The sequence below is a fragment of the Onychostoma macrolepis genome, chromosome 04 (assembly GCF_012432095.1).
Source record: "Onychostoma macrolepis isolate SWU-2019 chromosome 04, ASM1243209v1, whole genome shotgun sequence".
Taxonomy (NCBI): Eukaryota; Metazoa; Chordata; class Actinopteri; order Cypriniformes; family Cyprinidae; genus Onychostoma; species Onychostoma macrolepis.
In genome coordinates, this window is record NC_081158.1 from 32,100,227 (window position 1) to 32,120,285 (window position 20,059).

Sequence of the window (20,059 nt, forward strand, 5' to 3'; positions counted from 1 at the left end):
GTGCATTTGTAGTGTACTTCAAATCTTAAAAGTATATTTTTAAAACACTGTTCTTGTAAATAACATATTACTAAAATAAAAGACCACTTAAGTGTACTTAAAGAGAGACACTTGCGTGATCAGTTGTTTATTATACATAATCACTGTAACACAGTTGACATTTTAAGATGCTGATAAATGTAACAAAACTTGAAAAAAACTAAGAAAAAGACAAAGGTCAGAGAGAGACAGTAGTTTGTATTAAAGGTTTTTTTTTTTTTTTTGTTAATCACTTTAAAAGGTGGAAAATATTAAGACAATAAAACATTATTTTAACTAAAAACTATACACAAGTGACTAAAAATATTTTTCTTAATGCTATTACATATACATTACATTAGAGTATTATATTATATCAAATATATTGTGAAAACAGAGCCTATTCATGTTGAAAAAAATAGAATAAAATAAATAAATAAAATAGCTGGATTTTTGACGATGTTTTGAAAAACTTACTAAACATGAAAGTCTGAATCAGCTAAAAATGTAAATATATTTGATTACAATTCTTTATCAAACTAAATTTATTTTACTTATATAAACTATATATTATATTATAAATGAGATTTTAAAATCATTTATCATTTTTAAAGCATTTCATTTTTTTGGTATTTAAAACGACATTTAAAATTATGTAATATTTTGTCATGCTTTAAAGAAGTACACTTGTTTGATTATAATGTTTAATTTTATCCACAGCCTCTTATATGATATTACATTTAAATATATTTTAAATGTACTAACTTGCAACTTCATCATTACAAACGTGCAATTACAAATATATTTAAATGCACAAAATTAATGCATTAATGACATATGTAATTACATATATAAAGATGTATTGAAGTCCTACTTAGGTGGGTCAAAAAAAGCTAATATGTTAAATTCTAATATATTTTATTAGAAATAACATGCAATTAAGTGTTCAAAAGCATTACATTCAGTTCACATTTAAATATATTATTTTAAAGCATGCTTTTCTGTAAAGTGTACTACTTCTACATTCAGAGTGGAATATAATTGCACTTATTAGTAAATATTGCATGCTATTTTGAAGCATGGGAACATAAATTTGATTCTTTGGTTTCATTTTCAATAAAATACTTAAATAACCCAGTAAGGAAGCTCCAAGAAATCTCAATTATGCATGACAGCTGCTGCAAATGCATTCAAACTGCAAGCAGGTGTCAGAGATTCATATCAATGTCAAAAGATGCAGGACACGAGCTGCACTCAGGACTATAGACCAAGACTGACCCACTGGGCAGGACACTTGGCTTCAAACTCTCGCTGGTGTTTCTCACAGATAGATGTTTGGTCCTGATGGACATCTAGACACTTCCAGAGCTCGTCTTTGGCGCCCCAGCAGGCTTTGCGTTCACTGGCGTTAGGAGCGCTCATCTCTCCTCAGTCAGTCTGCAGGTTTGTCAACAACAACCGCAATAGAATCATGAGTCTACATGTCAATAACATTAATAAAATTAACGTGTTTACTTATTAGTATACTGACAGACAGTAACAAATTTCTTATTATTTACCTGACAGTCCAGCTCTGTGAAAGAATAATATTCTGAGCGCTTACCAAAGACGGCTCATCACTTCATGTACTTTCTGTAATAGTTATTAAGCTAATAAGTGTTAATAAGTCATATTCTAAAGTGCAAAGAGTCCCAAGGACGCGTTCAGCATGTAGGAAGTCGCCTTCTGATGACGCAAGCGATTGCGTAAAAAGTAATTCATTCAGTGACCGCTAGATGAGGCACTTGAACCATTTTAGTTTAATTTATTGTTGCGAAATGTTATATATATATATATATATATATATATATATATGTGTGTGAATTAAAACCATTAAAAATGAGATGCTTGAAATAAAATAAACGTTAACTAAAATAAAATGAAATAAAATATTAAAAAACTTTAATTTCTCATTTTAATGTACACTATAACTAAAACTGAAAAAAATAATAACAACTATACAGACATATATAAAAATAATCTATATGGGTTTTTTTTGTTTTGTTTTTAACTATGATACTAAGTTTTTTGTTGTCATTTGCTTGTTGTTTTCACATGGTGGCAAGAAAAAATAATATCTGGCCATTTGAAATAAGTGAAAAATTTTGAAAAATCGCTCTTGTTATTAGACTGAGACGTTTTTTTTTTTTTTACATTTGCCCATTGATTTTTTTGTAATGCTGGCCCTCATTACTGGCTCCAGAGTTACTCAAGTGTCTGTTGATGCCACAGTAGTCTAAATTCAAGGATATAAGACAGAAAGTAATAGAAAACAAGATGTTTGCCTCTGAATGAATAACCATCTTCTGAGGCTTTTCAGTTTTTATGCCTTTGATAAGAAAGAAAGTTGTTTTTGCTGCTCTATTCATAAGTTCCTCCTCGTGCTCCTGATCTCAGTGACTCATCGCGGCCATTAACAAACAGCAATTAATTGTGTGGGAATACTAGTGAAAGTGAGACAGAGAGCGGTCATTGTTCAGGGCTGAATATTAAAGAGAAAGACGAGCACAAACATTTGAGCTCTCTGATAAACCCTCAGCCATTTCAAAGATTGTATTCTTCCTCTAATAACCAATCAACAACAGACCTTCAGATCCCAGAGGATTCCAGTGAAAAAGATGAGAATCTGTTGAATGAAATAATCAGACTGTAAGAGATCATGTAACATGTTTAGAGCAACAGTCTGTCCTGACGGAGCAGATGAGTGACTGCTGTAATCATTCACAACCTACCAAAGCACCCTAGTAACCACATAGCAACACCCTAGCAACCACCAGAGCACCCTGATAACCACCTAGTAATGCCTTAGGAACCACCAATACACCATAGTAACCACATAGTAACACCCTAGCAACCACCAAAGCACCCTGGTAAACACCTAGTAATGCCTTAGCAACCATCAATACACCCTAATAACCACATAGCAACGCACTAGCAACCACCAAGCCATTCTGGTAGCCACCTAGTAACACCTTGGCAACCAACAATACACACTGCTATCCACATAGCAATGCCCTAGCAACCACCAAAGCACCCTGGTAGCCACCTAGTAATGCCTTAGCAACCAACAATACAGTCTAGTAAAAAATAGCAACCACAGAGCACCCTGGTAACCACATAGCAACCAGAAATCACCCTGGTAAGCTCCTAGTGATACTTTCACAGCCACAAAGCACCCTAGTAACCACAAAAGCATCCTGGTAACCACCTTTTAATGCCTTAGCAAACACTAATGCACTCTAGTAACCACATAGCAACCACAAAGCACCATATAACCGAATAGCAAATACCAAGCACCCTAGTAACCACCTAGCAACACTCTAAAAACCACCAAAGCATCCTGATAACCACCTAGTAATGCCTTAACAACCACCAGTACACTCTAGTAACCACTTAGCAACCACATAGCACTGGTAACCACCCTGATAACCGCCTAGTGATGCTTTCACAACTACCAGTGTACCCGAGTAACCACATAGCAACCACAACCTAATAACTCCATAGCAATGCCCTAGCAACCAAAGCATTCTGGTAACCAGCTTGTAATGCCTTAGTAACCATCAAAGCACCCTAGTAATTGCATAGGAAACACAAAACACCCTAGTAACCACCTAGCAACGCCCTAGCAACCACCAAGGCATCCTGGTAGCAGTACGTAGAGTGATAGATCCTCCAGCCTGAACAGCCTGAGTGACTGTTGTGCTTGTTTACTTTGAAGCGCTGATTCTTTCATCTGATGGTCTGTGGTGTGTGATTATGGGTCAGTGTGGGGCTGTTTGGTTTGGTTTGTCTGTTTTCTCTTTCAGTTGCTAAGGAACTGAGATGTGGCATAAGTTGGAGTCACGCATCTGAGTTTCAGCACCTATTAGCGATCAAAGTGATTTCAGTAATGTGTGGTGTTTTAATAGTTTAATAAGTGCGCCCTGGGGACCGGCACAGCAAATCATCAAATTAGCATCCCATAAAGACCCGAGTCAGGACCCATAGGAGTGAGATAAATGACTTCAAACCGCTGCAGCTTGTGAGGATCACACTTCACTGTATCACGTGTCATAACATTAATTTATAACAGAACAATCATTTGCACTGCTGGCATGTCAATTAGAAAAAAATACATCAAAGCATGTGTGCTTATAATAAAACTTACTTAAAAAAAACAAAAACAAAGAAACAAACAAAAAAAAAACCTAAATGACAATTAAAAAAAATAAATAAAAACTAACTTATCTAATGGCAAAAAAATGCAATTATACTTAAAACTGAAAATATAAAAATATATGCAAATTCAAAATATTAATAAAGATTGTGATAATATATAAATAATAATAAAATGAGAATAATAAATAACTGTTACAATATAATATAAAAATAATTCATTTTGTATTTTATAATATAAAACGAAAATAAATCATAAAAAAACTAAAGAATTATAACACATGAATAATACTTAAATAACAATAGCAATAAATAATGCTAGGAGTTGTGAGACTGATAAATAGTCAAGTCAATATAATTAATCCTTTTTTTCCTCTCTCCATTTATTAATTTCTTCTTTCCCCTCACTAAAAGCACTGTTCTCTGGATTCCAGAGGCAGAGGGATTATGGGTTATTCAGCCGATGGTGGAGTTTTTTGTCAGAGTGTGTTTTGCTTTTTTGTGTGATTAGAAGTCACACACTGCGCTCCTCCTTTTAGGCATGTGTGTGAGTGTGCTGTGTTTTGATTTTTCATCTCTCTGAGGGGGACAGAGAGAGGGACAGTGGTGTGTGTTGTCAGAAGAAAGCCCCCAGCGCTCTTCCTTTGGGCCCCTCTCACTCTTTTAGACTCAAGGAGGCCTGATGTCACATTTCAGAGATTTATTTCAATGCCATAGTGTGCTGTGTAAGGGATGGAGTTCGTTTCATGAATGGCTTTTATCAAACCCCAGGGATGCTCATCAACACACTGTTCCTGCAGAATAAAGCTTCACACAGCACAGCGGTGTGTACAGAGAGCAGAAATGCTGCTATTTGTCCAGTGTTTTTTATGTTTACATGCATGTGCATTGAATAGAAAAAGAGTATATTTCAAAGCACAGTTTTTTAATGTTTTAATGCTGAGCGTTATTGGGTTTAGTGATTTAAACAAACTCATGACATAAAGTAATAAACTTTGGCACTCCATCTTTTCCTGCATTGATTATGCTAAAAAATGCACAAATAATGCAGCTTATTAAGGAGGAAAAAAAAAAAAAAAAAAATATATATATATATATATATATATATATATATATATATATATATATATATATATATATATATATATATATAATAATATAACAAAATATAATAATATATAAATAATATATTATATATATACAGTATATAATTTCCCCCTAAGCAATCAGTTTATGATTTTTGCCTTGTGGATGATAAAACTGGTAAAAATCCCATAGACCACACACACAATACCCTAGCAACCACCAAAGCACCCTGTTATCCACCTAATAATGTCTTAGCAACCACAAGCACACCCTTGTAACCAGCAAAGTGCCTTGGTAACCACCAATAACACCTTAACAACCACTAATACACCCTAGTAACCACAAAGCACCCTAGTAGCCACGTAGCAATGACCTGGAAACTACCAAAGCATCTTGGTAACCAAATAGTAATGTCTTAGCAACCACCAATACACCCTAGTAACCACCCAGCAATGACCTAGCAACCAAAGCACCCCATTATCCACCTAACGATGTCTTAGCAACCACCAACACACCCTAGTAACCACAAAGCACACTGGTAACCACCTTGACAACCACTAATACACCCTAGTAACCATCTAGCAACAACCTGGCAACTACCAAAGCACCTTGGTAACCACCTAGTAATGCCTTAGCAATACTCCCTAGCAACGACAAAGCAGCCACCAATGTGCCCTTGTAGCCACCTAGCAACAGCATAGCAACCACCTAGCAACATCCTGCAACACACTTGTAGCAGAATTGTGCTAATTTTGCTGCACATATCTAGCTTCTAACACAGTGTGCCATTGGTGGTATGTATTAAAACTGATTTTTCTGGTTGTATAATGCACAAATTGAGAAGGCTGTTAATATGTAGATATTGAACCTCCAGCAGACAAATAAGCTGGGGGGATTTTCATTCAAACACCCCCTGTAGTGATCAGCATCGATTCGCAGCGCGCAGCAGGACGCCGGGAATATTGAAGCTGCAGCAGCATAGCTGGTTGTCGATACTGTTGATATCAACGGTGGACAAAGCATCTGTTTGATCCAGCCAGAGAAATGCAAAGCCCAGCCGAGCCAGAAGAAACCTGAGGTCACGTGATGACGCTAATGCTGCTAATGAGCCGCTCTTTCTCCCATAATACAGATGCTTATCTAGAGTAACTCAATCCTCATGTGTGAAGGGAGGACCCTGTGAGACTGTTGTTGTTACACCTTCAGTTGTGATGCTCCTCAGCGTAAACCGATCTGCCTCTTTTACTAAAGCAGATCACGGATTCTATATGCATCTGACGGAAACTAAAGATGCTATTAAGTCAAAGTTGTCTGGGTGTTTCGAGTCACTGGAACTAATCCGGACTTCTTGATTGGCTGACACCCTCTTCCTCATTGCTTTTTACAATCCCCAGTGCCGCTTTGCCTCGCAGTGACCCTCCGTCTTTCACATAGTCTCTCTTTTGGTGGCTTTTGTCCACCTCCCAGTGTATTATTGTCATCCAAACGCTCCCAATTAACAATGCCGCTGCTTTTTCTGAAAAGATGAGGCTTGGATCTCCATCACGGGGTCAGTGTTTTTCTTAAGAGCCCTGAATGGCAGAGCACTGGGGAATAAAGGATGTGTACTGTTTACCAGTCGAAAACAATGCAGCATTGTTGACATTAGGCTCGGCTCGCTCGAAATCGATCGTAATTGAAATGATTGCAAAGGTGCATCAGTGCCTGCATTTTCAACCAGAGAGCCCAAGGGACGTGTATCTCGAGCACATCATCAACAGGTTTTGTTGAGTCTAAACCGAACGCCGCAGACATGTACAATGGGCTTCTCTGAATGCTGAAGGAGCTGTATCAAGCTCCCCCTTATAAAAGCCGTCCAGCAAGTGAAGTAGGTGCCCTGCATAAATTATGCAAATTTAGCAGAAAGGATAACAACAGGGAGTGCAGAAACAGTGTGTTTCTCTGAGATTCAGTACAGGCACAAGATGTGACCACATGCTTGGTCGAATGTTTTTCAGAGGTGTAAATATTAAATTCAATATTTATTAAAAATCAAATAGAAATGAAGGATCATCCCTACATTCAGCATTATCAGTTAAAACAATATATATAGTATTGCATAATTAATTACTGTAATTTTTCACTTGAAAAATTAAGGGATTACTCTTAATTTTTCTGTAATTTAAGTAGTTACTTCTGATGTAATTGCGTTAAATACTGTATAGAAGAATTCCATATAAAGCAATAGTGGATTTAACATTAAACATTGTTAAAATGTATGCATTTAATGTAAAATTCACTGTTTAAATACTTTGGACAGTTCAAGAAACGTTTATGCAATTTTATATTATTTATTTGAAAGAACTAAAATAGCCATGTCATGTCTATCCTTGTATTGTTCAGCTGGTCGAGGTTACTTTGGGAATTAGAACGTAATTAGTATAAATAAATCAGTTTTCAGAGAGAGTAATTAGTACAGTAATCTAATTACACTGTTGAAAATGTAATGAATTAATTACTTTTTTTTTTTTGTAACCTACCCAACATTGTGTATGTGGCGCATACACACACAAACACACACACACACACATATATTCATATATAGCCTATATTTCTGCATACAAGTTTCATGCTAGAACTCTGTGCAGCACCTGGGGAAATTGTAAAAATAGTAACATCCACTTGAACCAAAGTGCAAAGATTGAATTCAATTCAGTGTGCTTTTGTGAAAACTATAACAACTAAATTTGCGTTCATTTCAAAATTAAGTGAGATATTGACTCAATATACGTAAAGCATGACGAGCACATGCAAATATACAGCATGATTCCATCTTGTTTTTTTTTTTTGTTTTTTTTCAAACAGTCCAACAGGTGTCAACAGACAGCTTTCAGCATAAAATTCCCATCAAACCACTTACACTGCAATGCATGCACATACACAATCCAAAAACACACAAATTGCATGTTTTTTACATCTCGCAAAGCTCTGAGAATATTATAAAATGCGACCTTTACTTTTAATACTATGTTGAATGTCACTAGCACCGTTTCTTGACCGTGCACGTCCCGTTATTTGGACCGTAAACTCGTGATTGATTGCGCGCGAGACTGTGGAGTCTGTGGGCGGCGCGTGAACGCAGCGTCTCTCCTCTCGCGCGCTGCGATCGTACAGTGAATGAAGCTCCAGCGTGGGAAAGACGAACAGGATACGCGAGGCACTGACATGGATCCACTGTAACATCACTGCAATAGCTGCTACTGCGTTCTCAACAGATCAGCGTTCCCTGCACGTTTAACTCGAGCGCGTTTAAATCCTGAAGACGATGCGTCTGATCACAGCCAAATCACATCTGTTCTTCGCGCAGCTGTGGCTCATCTGTCACACAGGTAACAAGTAAATTCAGTGCTGAGTGATGCATGTGTCCTCATAGATTTGGTGTGTTTTGGGCACGAATGCATTGATGCGTAAAGTTGCGTGAATCCAAGAGCTTTATGTCCACAGGTTGTTAATGCATTTATGAATTTATTATTGATGAGTTTAGGTTTTTGCGTTTAATCTCAGTCTGTAAGACAATAACGGTTTTGAATGTCTGTTAAGTGAATGGATCAAAGGTTCATGAATCTACTTTAGTAGAGTTGAATTAATAATTTCAAGTGTGTGTGTGTGTGTATATACAACAACAACATCCATATATATATATATTTATATATATATATATATATATATATATATATATATATATATATAATTTAATTATTCTTTTTTGTTTGTTTACTTTAGACTTGTTTTAGGTTGTTGTATTTTATCCCAGTCTTATATGACAACACTTTAAAATGTATTAGACTTGAAGACATTAGATTGTCTTCTGTGTGAACGATGCAAAGTTTTATGAATCATTTAAGTGTATTGGTACCTTATCCAGTTGAGTCATTATATTTTGCTTTATGGTCATTTGAGTTACTTTTTAGATTCTTACAAAGTTGTAGTGTTTTTGTAAAAAACAGCATTACAATATCAGATTTTTTTTTTGAATGTTTCTAAATGCATATGAAGTGTACTGGTTCGTGCAGGCTGCCTAAATGTAATTTCCTTGCTGTGAAATGAGTCAAATTTGTGTTGGATGCTGCACAATGTTTGGTTCAGTTTCGCTCAAGGACGTTTCAGCTGTAGGACAGACTTTGGCTCTTTGCTCTTGGCGCTCGATCGCCGATATGATGCTCTTTTAATCTCTCTGTTTCTGTTCATCCTGCTGAATTAAATGTAATTTGACATGGTGGGGGAATATAAAGCCGTGTGTTTCTGACCGCATGTGTCTTGAGCCATCTGCATCTCTTTGCTGGCACATCAGAGGTCTCTTTTCCTCAAAGTTGATCTCAGCGCTGTCACAGTGCACCATTGTCCTGTCTATTTCAGTCTAAAATGCTGATCTTATGCAGAAGCATTAGTTATTCCCTGTTTGGGAGTTACAAGAGCATCTGTGCTGTCACTTACGTGTTTGTGTCGTAGATATATGCAGAGTGCTGGTGCATGTTACACCCTGTTGTTGGACGTGATGGCAGGGGAAGCCTGTGTTTGTGCTGCTTTTGTCTCAGTGACGCTCATTCACCATTAATGCCAGCAGCAGGAAGAGAGAGAGAAAGGGAGAGCTTCTGCCCACCAAACACATGATTGATCGATTCACACCAGGGTCACCCTGCCATGTATCCAAACAAAATAACCACAGCATGAGCGGTGATCGAGAAAATGCAGTTTAGTTTCTCTTGATCAAATGAGTGACAGCGAAAGATTGATTTTCACTGATTCACCAGCACAATCCAAAGGCATTTCATTATTAGACATTATCTGAAAGTGACAGGCATATCCAATCAGTTGTCACACTTTATAACCTGTAATATATAATATAATATTGCATATTAGCATCGGTTCCCATTCATTATCAGTTCAAGTAGATGATAAAATTTGTGATCTGTAATAGTTTGCATGTGTTGCTTGCAGCTTGTAGAGACGTAACAATGTCTGCTTTTTTGAATTAGCATCTCAGTTTCTTTTATATATAATGAGTTATTGGAGATTTTGCATGCTTCATTATATGCCTGCATAAAAAGCTACTGTTCAGACCTTCATGGACTTTGGTTTACTGGTATTTGGCACCAGAAGCCTGAACTTTTTTTTCCAAAGTTACTTGATACCGGAGAGGGTTCAGAGAGGACTTATTTATTTAATACCTGTACAGTGCACATTTGTACATGATTTTTCCTGTTTTAATCATCTACATTATAGTTAAAAAATTTAAGGCAGCAAGTGAAGTTTTTAAGTCTGAATAGTTGTCTGATATGTGGTGTTTTAATGCTAACTGCTGTCATTTGGTAGAATCATGGATGGGTTGTGTGACCTGAAAATCCAGCAAAACCAGACAACGTAAAAGAAAATGCAACCCAGAATACATTTAAATAAAAGTTCACTTATACAGTGAAGATAAATATGGCTTGCCGACCACAATGTGTGTTTTATGCTGTGAATTATTGATGACAACAAGAGCATGAAGCCATTTAAATGTAGGAGTGGTTTAGAAACCAAAATGATTAATTTTCCTATTGAGCCTGTTATATTAATCACTTTACATACTGTGGATTTCCTGAAGCCAAACCCGTTGAGAACCATTGCTCTATATAACCTTTTTCATCAATAAATAAATCCATGTTAAATCCACATTAATTATTGATGATTATGGCCTATTTAAAATTCAGCAGTTGTACCCTATTTAAGCATAAAAAACTCCACTCAGTTTTGTATATTGGGACATGAAGAAGTGAGATTGCCTGGAGTGTGTTACGTTAAATCATGTCCTTCTGATTTCTGCGGTGAACAACTGTGAATTCACCTTAAACTCAAAGGGCAAGATCAGAGTCCAATGAGTGTCTGTTGAGCACTAAACCGCTCCAGCTCATTTCCAGCGCCTGTCTGTGTCTAACGCAGCCTCAGGCAATATTGCTTGTACTGTTATGTCATCCTACTAATGGAAAGTTACATAATGAGCAGAGGTGTTCTATTAATGCACATTGGTTTTAATCAACCTGAAAAGTTTTGTGTTGAACCTGATGCCATTAGTTTAGGAAAGTGCCTTTTTATAGCTTGATACAGTCATATCCATAAAGTATCTCATTTAAAGGAATAGTTCCCCAAAAAGGAAAATTTCCTGAGAATTTACCCATCCTCAGGCCATCCATGTAGATGAGTTTTTGTTCATCAAAACAAATTTGGAGAAATGTAGCATTCCATCACTTGCTCACCAATGGATCCCGTCAGAATGAATGGGTGCCGTCAGAATGAGAGTCCAAACAACTGATAAAAACATCACAATAATCCACAAGTAATCCACACCACTCCAGAGCATCAATTAACGTCTTGAAAAGTGAAAAGCGTTGTTTGCAAGAAACAAGTCCATCATTAAGGTATTTTAACTCTAAACTGTCACTTCTGGCCAAAAAAGAAGTCCATAATCCATAATAACACTTCCTCCAGTGAAAAAGTCCACCCCCTATTGTCCTTTCACATTAAAATTCACAGACATATTTGATTAGATCTGTTTTGGACTGTTTTAGCTCGTTAACGGTGCTTGATCTGTGCAGATTTCTCTCCTGATTCAGATGAGACAACTTTTTTACTGGAGAAAGCAATATTATAGATAGAGGACTCTTATTTTTGCTTGAAGCAGCCGTTTGAAGTTAAAAATGTCTTAAGGATGGATTTGTTTCTTACAAACACGCAGCTTTTTGCTTCACAAGACCTTAACTGATGGACTGGAGTGGTGTGGATTATTGTGATGTTTTTATCAGCTGTTTGGACTCTCATTCTGACGGCACCCATTCACTGCAGAGGATCCATTGGTGAGCAAGTGATGTAATGCTACATTTCTCCAAATCTGATGAAGAAACAAACTCATCTACACCTTGGATGACCTGAAGGTGAGTACATTTTCAGTGGATTTTAATTTTTGGATGAACTGTTCCTTTAACTTGGGTCAAAACAACACACAAGCTGTTCATTCTGGTCTAAAACATTCCTCAGAGAAAAGCTATTCAATGTTGGAGAAATACAATCTCCTGTAAAGAGGACCTCGTATTCAGAACAAATCTGGGAAGCCACTGAGATGGCCAGCCGTCTTAATTTCATCCAATTTCCGTTGCATTTTTCCAAGCGGTCGTATTGCTTCCTAGTGTGTGTGATTTAGATTAAAATCATCTGGATATTTACTCCATTCTGAGTATCGTTTTCCATCGACTGAAGTTGGTGTTTGTGCATGTGGACGTCGAGTTAAAAAGACTTCTAAAGCCTTTTGATGTAAAATTCATTAATTGCATGCTCTTCTCATGTGGGAATATAAGACTTTATTCCCGAGATATGAATGCAGTTTTTTTTATAACCATTTATTAATGAGATTTATGGCAAAATTTCACACCTGTCACAGGCTACGTGCTTAACTTAAGCAGATTTCTTTTTTATTTTCACCCCGAAATTGTGTTGAAATTCAGAGAGATTTGTTTTCAAAGCCTATGTCTTGATTCTCTCTGTAAGCATCCACTGTCGTTCTATGGATTTTCTTCTATCGTGTAAATATTTAGAGAGGAGCCATGGAACCGATATCTCAAAAATGGAGCATTTGGCTTAAAATATTTATGTCCTAGAAAGATGCAGCGTTATTTAAAGGGATAGTTCAGCCAAAAACAAAAATCGGCTGAACATTTACCCACCCTCAGGCCACCCAAGCTATAGATAAGTTTTTTTTCCTCATTAGAGCAGATTTTGGGAAATTTAGCATTACTGTCTCACTAAAGGAAGCATTATTATGGTTTATGGACTTGTATTTTGGCTGGAAGTGATGGTTTAAAGATTTGTTTCTACAAACACACAGCTTTTGGCTTCACAAGACATTAATTGATGGACTGGAGTGGTGTGGGTTATTTGTTGTGATGTTTTTATCAGCTGTTTGGACTCTCATTCTGACGGCACCCATTCACTGCAGAGGATTCATTGGTGAGCAAGTGATATAATGCAAAATCTCTCCAAATCTGTTGTGATGAAGACACAACAAGCAAGTGTATAGTGAGAGGCAATTATTTATCTCACATTTTCCTCAAATTTGCATTTATGTTCACTCTCAGAAATAAAGGTACAAAAGCTGTTACTGGGGCGGTATCAAAAGGTACATGTTTGTACCTAAAGGGTCCATTTTGGAACCTTAAAGGTACATATTAATACTTAAAGTGTACATATTTGAACCTAATAGGCACAAAAATGTACCTTTTGAAAATGTACCACCCCAGTGACAGCTTTTGTACCTTTATTTCTGAGAGAGTATGCTCAACTTGAGCAGATTTCTTCCTTTTGTTCACTATGAAATAGTGTTGAGTGAAGATTTGTTGATTTGTAGATGCTCTCTGTAAGCATCTACAAATTAGTGAGGAGACCCAGAACTGGAGAAACGGTGAAGGAAAAATCAAATCTCTTCCTCTTGACCTCAGGATGTGGAGCTGGAGCTCTAGTAAACCGCTGACAGTGTGCTGAACTCATAAAAGCCAGCGCTCCGGCTTTGGCTCGGTCCAGCGGACGGACAGTGAGGCAAGGAAGGAAAGCTTTTCCCTCTGTTAAAGAAAGATGGAGTATTCGGTTGCCTTTCTGAGATGGATCTGGCCTGGTGTCCGAGGCAATAGAGGAGGCTGTGGAGGAAGTCTTGGTGGCAGAGCGCCACCGGAGGTTCTGTCTGTTGTCAAGGAGTTTCCTCTGGCATGTCCTAAGAGTGAATGGAGAGCGTCTCCTGCTCGGATGTGCTGCGAGTCTGCGACCAGCCCAGATAAAAGCACTGTGGATAATATATATTGTCAGGCACAGCGCTTGTTCTCAGTCATTCGTTATTACACTCCTAAAAATAAAGGTTTCGGAAGGGGATTTTCACAGTGATGCCACAGAAGAACCATTTAGGGTTCCTCAAAGAGTCTTTCAGCAAACAGTTCTTAAAACAATCTTTTTTGAACATTCTAATAATCTAAAGACCTTTTTTTCCACTATAAAGAACATTCAAAGATTCCATGGAACTTCATGGAACTATAGATTCTAATAAAGAACCTTTATTTTTAAGAGTGCATGATAGTAAAGTTTTTTTCTTATTATTTCTTTAGACTTTATCACTTGTGCTCAATTAGTGCACTGACACTGCACTTTAGATTTTAGACAGTTTGCATGAAAAATATTAATGAAAAAGTTAATATTTAATATTTAATAAGCACACAGCAGGGAGGAACGAGTAGATGAGGATAACTCAAATAACAGTCTTTAATAAATCCAAAACAGGCAAGGCAAGGCAGGGCAGACAGGAACACTGGGGAGTAACGAGTAGACCAGACAAACACTAACTGAACAGGCAGGAACTAAATCAGGATAATTACTGATAATTAGACAAACACAGCTTGTCACAGCTTGACACATCTTTTATATTCGCCTGCTTTAAAGCCCCTCTGTTGCATCCATAGACATTCAGTTGGACGTATATGACAATTGAGTGCTCTAGGAATCACCTACTGTAACAATGCCCTAGCAACAGCCTAGAAACCCCTAGCAACCATATAGAGAGAGCCAATGATTTCAAAATGAGTCACTTACATTTTCTTCACTTTTACATTTATTCATTTAGCAGATACAGATTTTTACAAAATGTATAAAGGCATCAAAACAAATGTAAAAATATAGTTTATTTATTTGTATTTTTACATTTGTTTGTTGGCTTGTTCAACATTTATTATAAATATGATGCATATTTGTATTATTTATTAATATAATATATACATAAATATAATATGTATTTATTTGTATTTTTGCATTTGTTTGTTGGCTCGTTTTAATAGTTGAACATTTAGTATAAATATTATGATCATTTATGTAATTTATTAATAATATAAATAATATTTATATACGTAAATATATATATTTATTTATGTATTTCAGAATAACTATGTACATCCTCTTCAAAAATCCTTAAAGAGCCAAACTGTCTTTCTAAATCTTAAATATGAATTATTTTCTAGGTTAATGTAATTTACTAGTTATGCAAGCTGAAAAGAAGTTTATTTTTTCATCCTAGGTCAACAGGGAAATCTCACAACAGGGCCAAGGATATACGAGCCAAGTATGTTTACAAAAGTATACTGAAAAAAGTTTGCATGAGGATAAGAAATCCCACAACAGCAACACAGTCTTACAAAAACACAGATTCTGTTTTGCCTGTTTAAGTTTAAATTACAGAGAACTCTGCAGTCATAAAGGCAAATTCATTTCCTAAAAGTAATAGTGAATTTCGGCGTTGATGGGAATCTTGGAGGCAGGGCAGTGTTTGAGGGTGTCAGGGAAGGTATAAACCCCAGCTGTTGACTGGCATTACTACCTTCAGCTGCAGTCAGTGTGTTCTCACGCGGACCGCATGTCACTTTCCCCCTGACCCTGCGGCAACAGCTGCCACAGCCTGCTGCACTCATGCACCATCACATACTGTGTCCTACTGCAGGAGCCCCTCGCTTTAGGAGTATCTCTACAGCACCAAAAAAAAAAGCATCTATGAACATCCTAGCAACCACACAGCAACATTCTAAAAACATCCTAACAACCACGCAGCAACGTTCTAAAAACAACATCCTAACAACCACGCAGCAACGTTCTAAAAACATCCTAGCAACCACGCAACAACGTTCTAAAAACATCCTAGCAACCACGCAGCAATGTTTTAAAAAGTAAAAGTGTGCTGAAATTGCGGTCACATTTTTTTTCATCAAAATTTTCCAGTCATTCCAATAGGAATCTGTGCATTCTGGAGTTTCGCTCGTTCACCATGCAGATTTTGCTCATGTTCAAGCTGGTCATGTGAATTCTGCACACTGACCAACAGAAAGCTGCTTGGTTTGAAAGTGACTTCTGTGTGAGTTGTATTTCATACATCTCTGCACTATTATTGACAATGGACCTTTTTTTGCACACAATTTTTGTCTAAATTTCACCAATGTGACTACACATGAAGTTGGATCAGTTGAGAAATCTGCAAGTGGAAATCTTTCACCCTCACGCAAAATTCCCAATCGCATGGATTCCTATTGAAATGACTGGATTTTGCAGAGAGAAATTGGCCGAACAACTGCAAATGTGACTGCGTCTTAAGATGTGGAAGAGAACCATTGAAGAATTTTTGTTTTATTTTAGTTTAACATTTGTGTTATTTAATTTATTTAATTTAATTTAATTTGGGTTTTGGATCCCCTTGAGAACATGACGGTGAGTAAATGATGACAAAATGAACATTTTGGGTCAACTAGTTTTTAAATGGATATATCACCAAGATACGTCATCATTTTACTCAAGTTGTTCCAAAACTTTGACTTTTTTCTTCTGTGGAACACAAAAGAATTGCCATCGGCTTCCATAATATTTTTTTCAATACTATGGAAGTCAATGGCTACCGTCAACTGTTTCAACTCTCTTTCAAATATCGTCTTGTGTGTTCAACAGAAGAAAGAAACATATACAGGATTGGAACAACTTGAGGGTGAGCAAAGGATGACTGAATTTTCATTTTTGTGTGAATTGTCCCTTTAAGTTCTCATCTAGGCAAGTTGAGATGGATTATATTTCAGGATGTTATATTTCCTAAAATTGGTCCTATTATAGCAAAGCTTTAAACTTTCTTCTGTCTTCAATTATTTCCCACCTGGCTGTTTTCCAACCCTTGACCTTGGGGATCCAAATATAGTCTGTGCCTTTGGGAACACATGTCATAATTCAATTAGCTGTCAATTTGAACAAGTGTGTCGTGTGAATTCAAGCCATGACTCTTCTCAGTGTCAGACAGGTGTTCTCCATCATATGAGAGCATGGACAGACACAGTTCACAGGCTGCGTTTCATCCAGGCGACGGAAGTTATTTAGTGACGGGGTGAGGAGGGGGACTCGTGTTTTTGTTCTTGAGTTAGAAACACGACGTGCTGGCCGGCTTCCCCGAGACTTTTCTAATCCTCTTATGTATTTGAATGACTCTGGAGACGTTTACAGAGGGCAGAGGATGGTTACGATTCCTCCCCCATCCATTTCCTGCGAGCACCGGACACATGCAGAGAGTGTTTCCCAGTCGAGCGACTCTAGTAAACAACTCCTGCCTTCCTGACAGCTCTCCTTCAACAAACACTTGAAACTTTGCACTTAAAGTGTAGATTCAGAGAAAAAACTGTTAATGTCAAGTTGGAAACTTGAAAACTTTATAAAAGCTCTGATGTCTTCCACTTTGTGACTAAAATGACAGTGACTTTAATAGTTAAAGGGAGTCAGGGAGCAACTTCTACATATGTAAACATTCTATATTCATTTTATTATTATTATTATTATTATACAAAATGATTACATAATATATATTGATTACATTTTGAGAGCAACTTCACTCATGTAATCATTTTTATTTTCCATGTTGTTATTATTATTATTTTTAATATATACAATTATTACATACAAATTTTGAATAGAGAGCAATTCCCAATCTTTTTCCCAATTTCTATATTCCATTTTAATAATAATCATGTGATGATGATTATTATTATTATTATTATTATTATTAGAAATGATTACATAAAATATTTTGATACAATTTTGAAAGCAACTTCCACTCATGTAAGCATTTTATATTTTATTTTAATACTAATTGCATGTAAATATTATTATTATTACATATTAATTAATATAGTAATTACATTTGTAAAGCAACTTCAATTAATGTAACCATTTTTATATTTTATTTTAATACTAATTGTATGTAGTAGTAGTTGTTATAATACTAATACTAATAACAACAACAATAATAATACAAAATGATTATAATAATTACATTTTCAAAGCAACTTCCAATCATGTAACAATTTTATATTCCTTTATAGTCATACGTAAATATCTTTTTGTTGTTGTTATTATTGTTTTTATTATTATATGAAATGATTACTTGCAATATATTGAATTTATAGAGAAGATATTTAAAATAAATGTAAAAATCTATTATTTATTAAATATTTTTACTTTAAATTAAATATATTTGCTTTTAAATATTGATTATGTAAAATTATTACTTGAAATATATTGATTAAATTCAAAAGAGAAAATATTTAAAATAAATGTAAATGTCTTATTTATTAAATATATTTACTTTTAATTGAACATATGCTTGCTTTTAAATATATTGATTATTATCTTGTGATCACTCATAGATCAAAATAATTTTAGCATTGAGTGTTTCCATAGAAACACATAATTTCCAGGGATGACTCTCATAATCACCGTAATTTGGATGAGCCGTGAACACAGGCTTCAGCTACTGATGCTTGTTTAGAAATATCTCATATAATAGTTTTTGTTTATCTGGAAAATGGAAGCAAATCCCCAGTTGTGTTTCTTTTTTTCTTGTAGAGAGCAGTGAGAATGCGAGAGGGGTCCAGTGAAGGGCTTGTTTTATTGGTGATAGACTCATTAACATCAAACTGTGAGCAATTTTAATCTAATTTGCCGCAGGCTTTTCTCTCGGTGCCTGTGAAATGGAGCCGAGCCAAAGAAGCTCAGCAGCTTTAGTGGAGCGCAGGTCGCTGTATGATACTGTTCCTGTGAAACAGGACGAGCAAAAGAGTTTCTTCCACTCGCAGTTTCATCGCCCAGCCAACTGGGATTTACTCCACACATCCGTCAAACATAAAGCCTATTTTTAAAAAGGAAAGGTCCTAAACAAATGGGTGTTTCACCATGTTTTACCACAAGAATAGTGGATGTAAATAATGTGGTGCAGTGAGATTTGCTATGTCTTCAACCCTGTAGCAAATTTGAATGGCACAAAACAAATAAATTATAATAAATATTACAATATTACAATATATATATATATATATATATATATATATATATATATATATATATATATTATTATTTTTTGTTATTTTTCCATTTTATTTTATAATAAAACTATTTTAATATAAAACATTGTATATTATTTTTATTAGATTTGATAAAAATATAACATTTATTTTAATATTATGATAAAATCATATATAGTAATTTTTATATAGTAGACATTTTTCAAAATGTACAAATGTAATTACATAAGTACTGTTTATTTGAGATAAATAAAATCTTTTTTTAAATATGCAAGTGTATATTATTTTTATAAAATAATATGAAACAAAAATACATTATAACATTTATTTTTATATCATAATAAAATTATATATAGTAATGTATAATTATTAAATATATAATATTGTAATACATAATTATTTTTAATTGTTTTGAAAAAATTTGTAAAGTATGTAATAAAAATATTATTACATAAGTATTGTTTACATGAGAGTAAAGTCATCAATATTGCTTTTTAAAATATAATATTGTAATAAATAATTGAATAAAATTAATTAATTAATTAACATGTATTTTTATATTATAGTATATTATTTTTAAAACACAGATATTAAAATATTCTATATAATATTGAATATAAAAGTAAAAAAAATATATATATAGTAAATATTATTACATTAATATTGTTCATTATAGATTACAATAAAATCATTATTTTAATGATTATACAAGTGTATATACAACATACATGTGTATATTATTGTTAGTTTTAAATATATCATATTGTATAAAAATCGATTTGAAATTTGTTAAAAATTATAGTAAATATTATATACACTTTGTTTATATTATAAAATTATCT

General features: G+C 35.0%; 2 protein-coding genes across 6 annotated transcripts in view; one reads left to right on the plus strand and one right to left on the minus strand.

The window, feature by feature from the left end:
• The window catches only part of LOC131539661 (cytochrome c oxidase assembly factor 6 homolog), a 2,111-nt gene extending 336 nt beyond the window's left edge, over positions 1–1,775 (minus strand). The window contains exons 1-2 of one of the 2 annotated variants that reach the window (XM_058774335.1): positions 1,622–1,775; positions 1,297–1,455 (exon numbers count right to left, since the gene is read on the minus strand). In XM_058774335.1, coding sequence (XP_058630318.1) covers positions 1,297–1,440 — 144 coding nt within the window. In that variant the 5' untranslated portion in view covers positions 1,441–1,455; positions 1,622–1,775. Of the gene's footprint in view, positions 1–1,296; positions 1,456–1,577 lie in introns of both variants that reach the window. The other variant, XM_058774334.1, reaches the window with a different exon arrangement.
• Positions 1,776–8,375: 6,600 nt separating this feature from the next.
• The window catches only part of ptprz1b (protein tyrosine phosphatase receptor type Z1b), a 47,535-nt gene continuing 35,851 nt past the window's right edge, over positions 8,376–20,059 (plus strand). For 3 of the 4 annotated variants that reach the window (XM_058772416.1, XM_058772417.1, XM_058772418.1), the window contains exon 1: positions 8,376–8,666. In XM_058772416.1, the coding sequence (XP_058628399.1) occupies positions 8,603–8,666 (64 nt within the window). In that variant the 5' untranslated portion in view covers positions 8,376–8,602. The remainder of the gene's footprint in view (positions 8,667–20,059) is intronic. The other variant, XM_058772419.1, reaches the window with a different exon arrangement.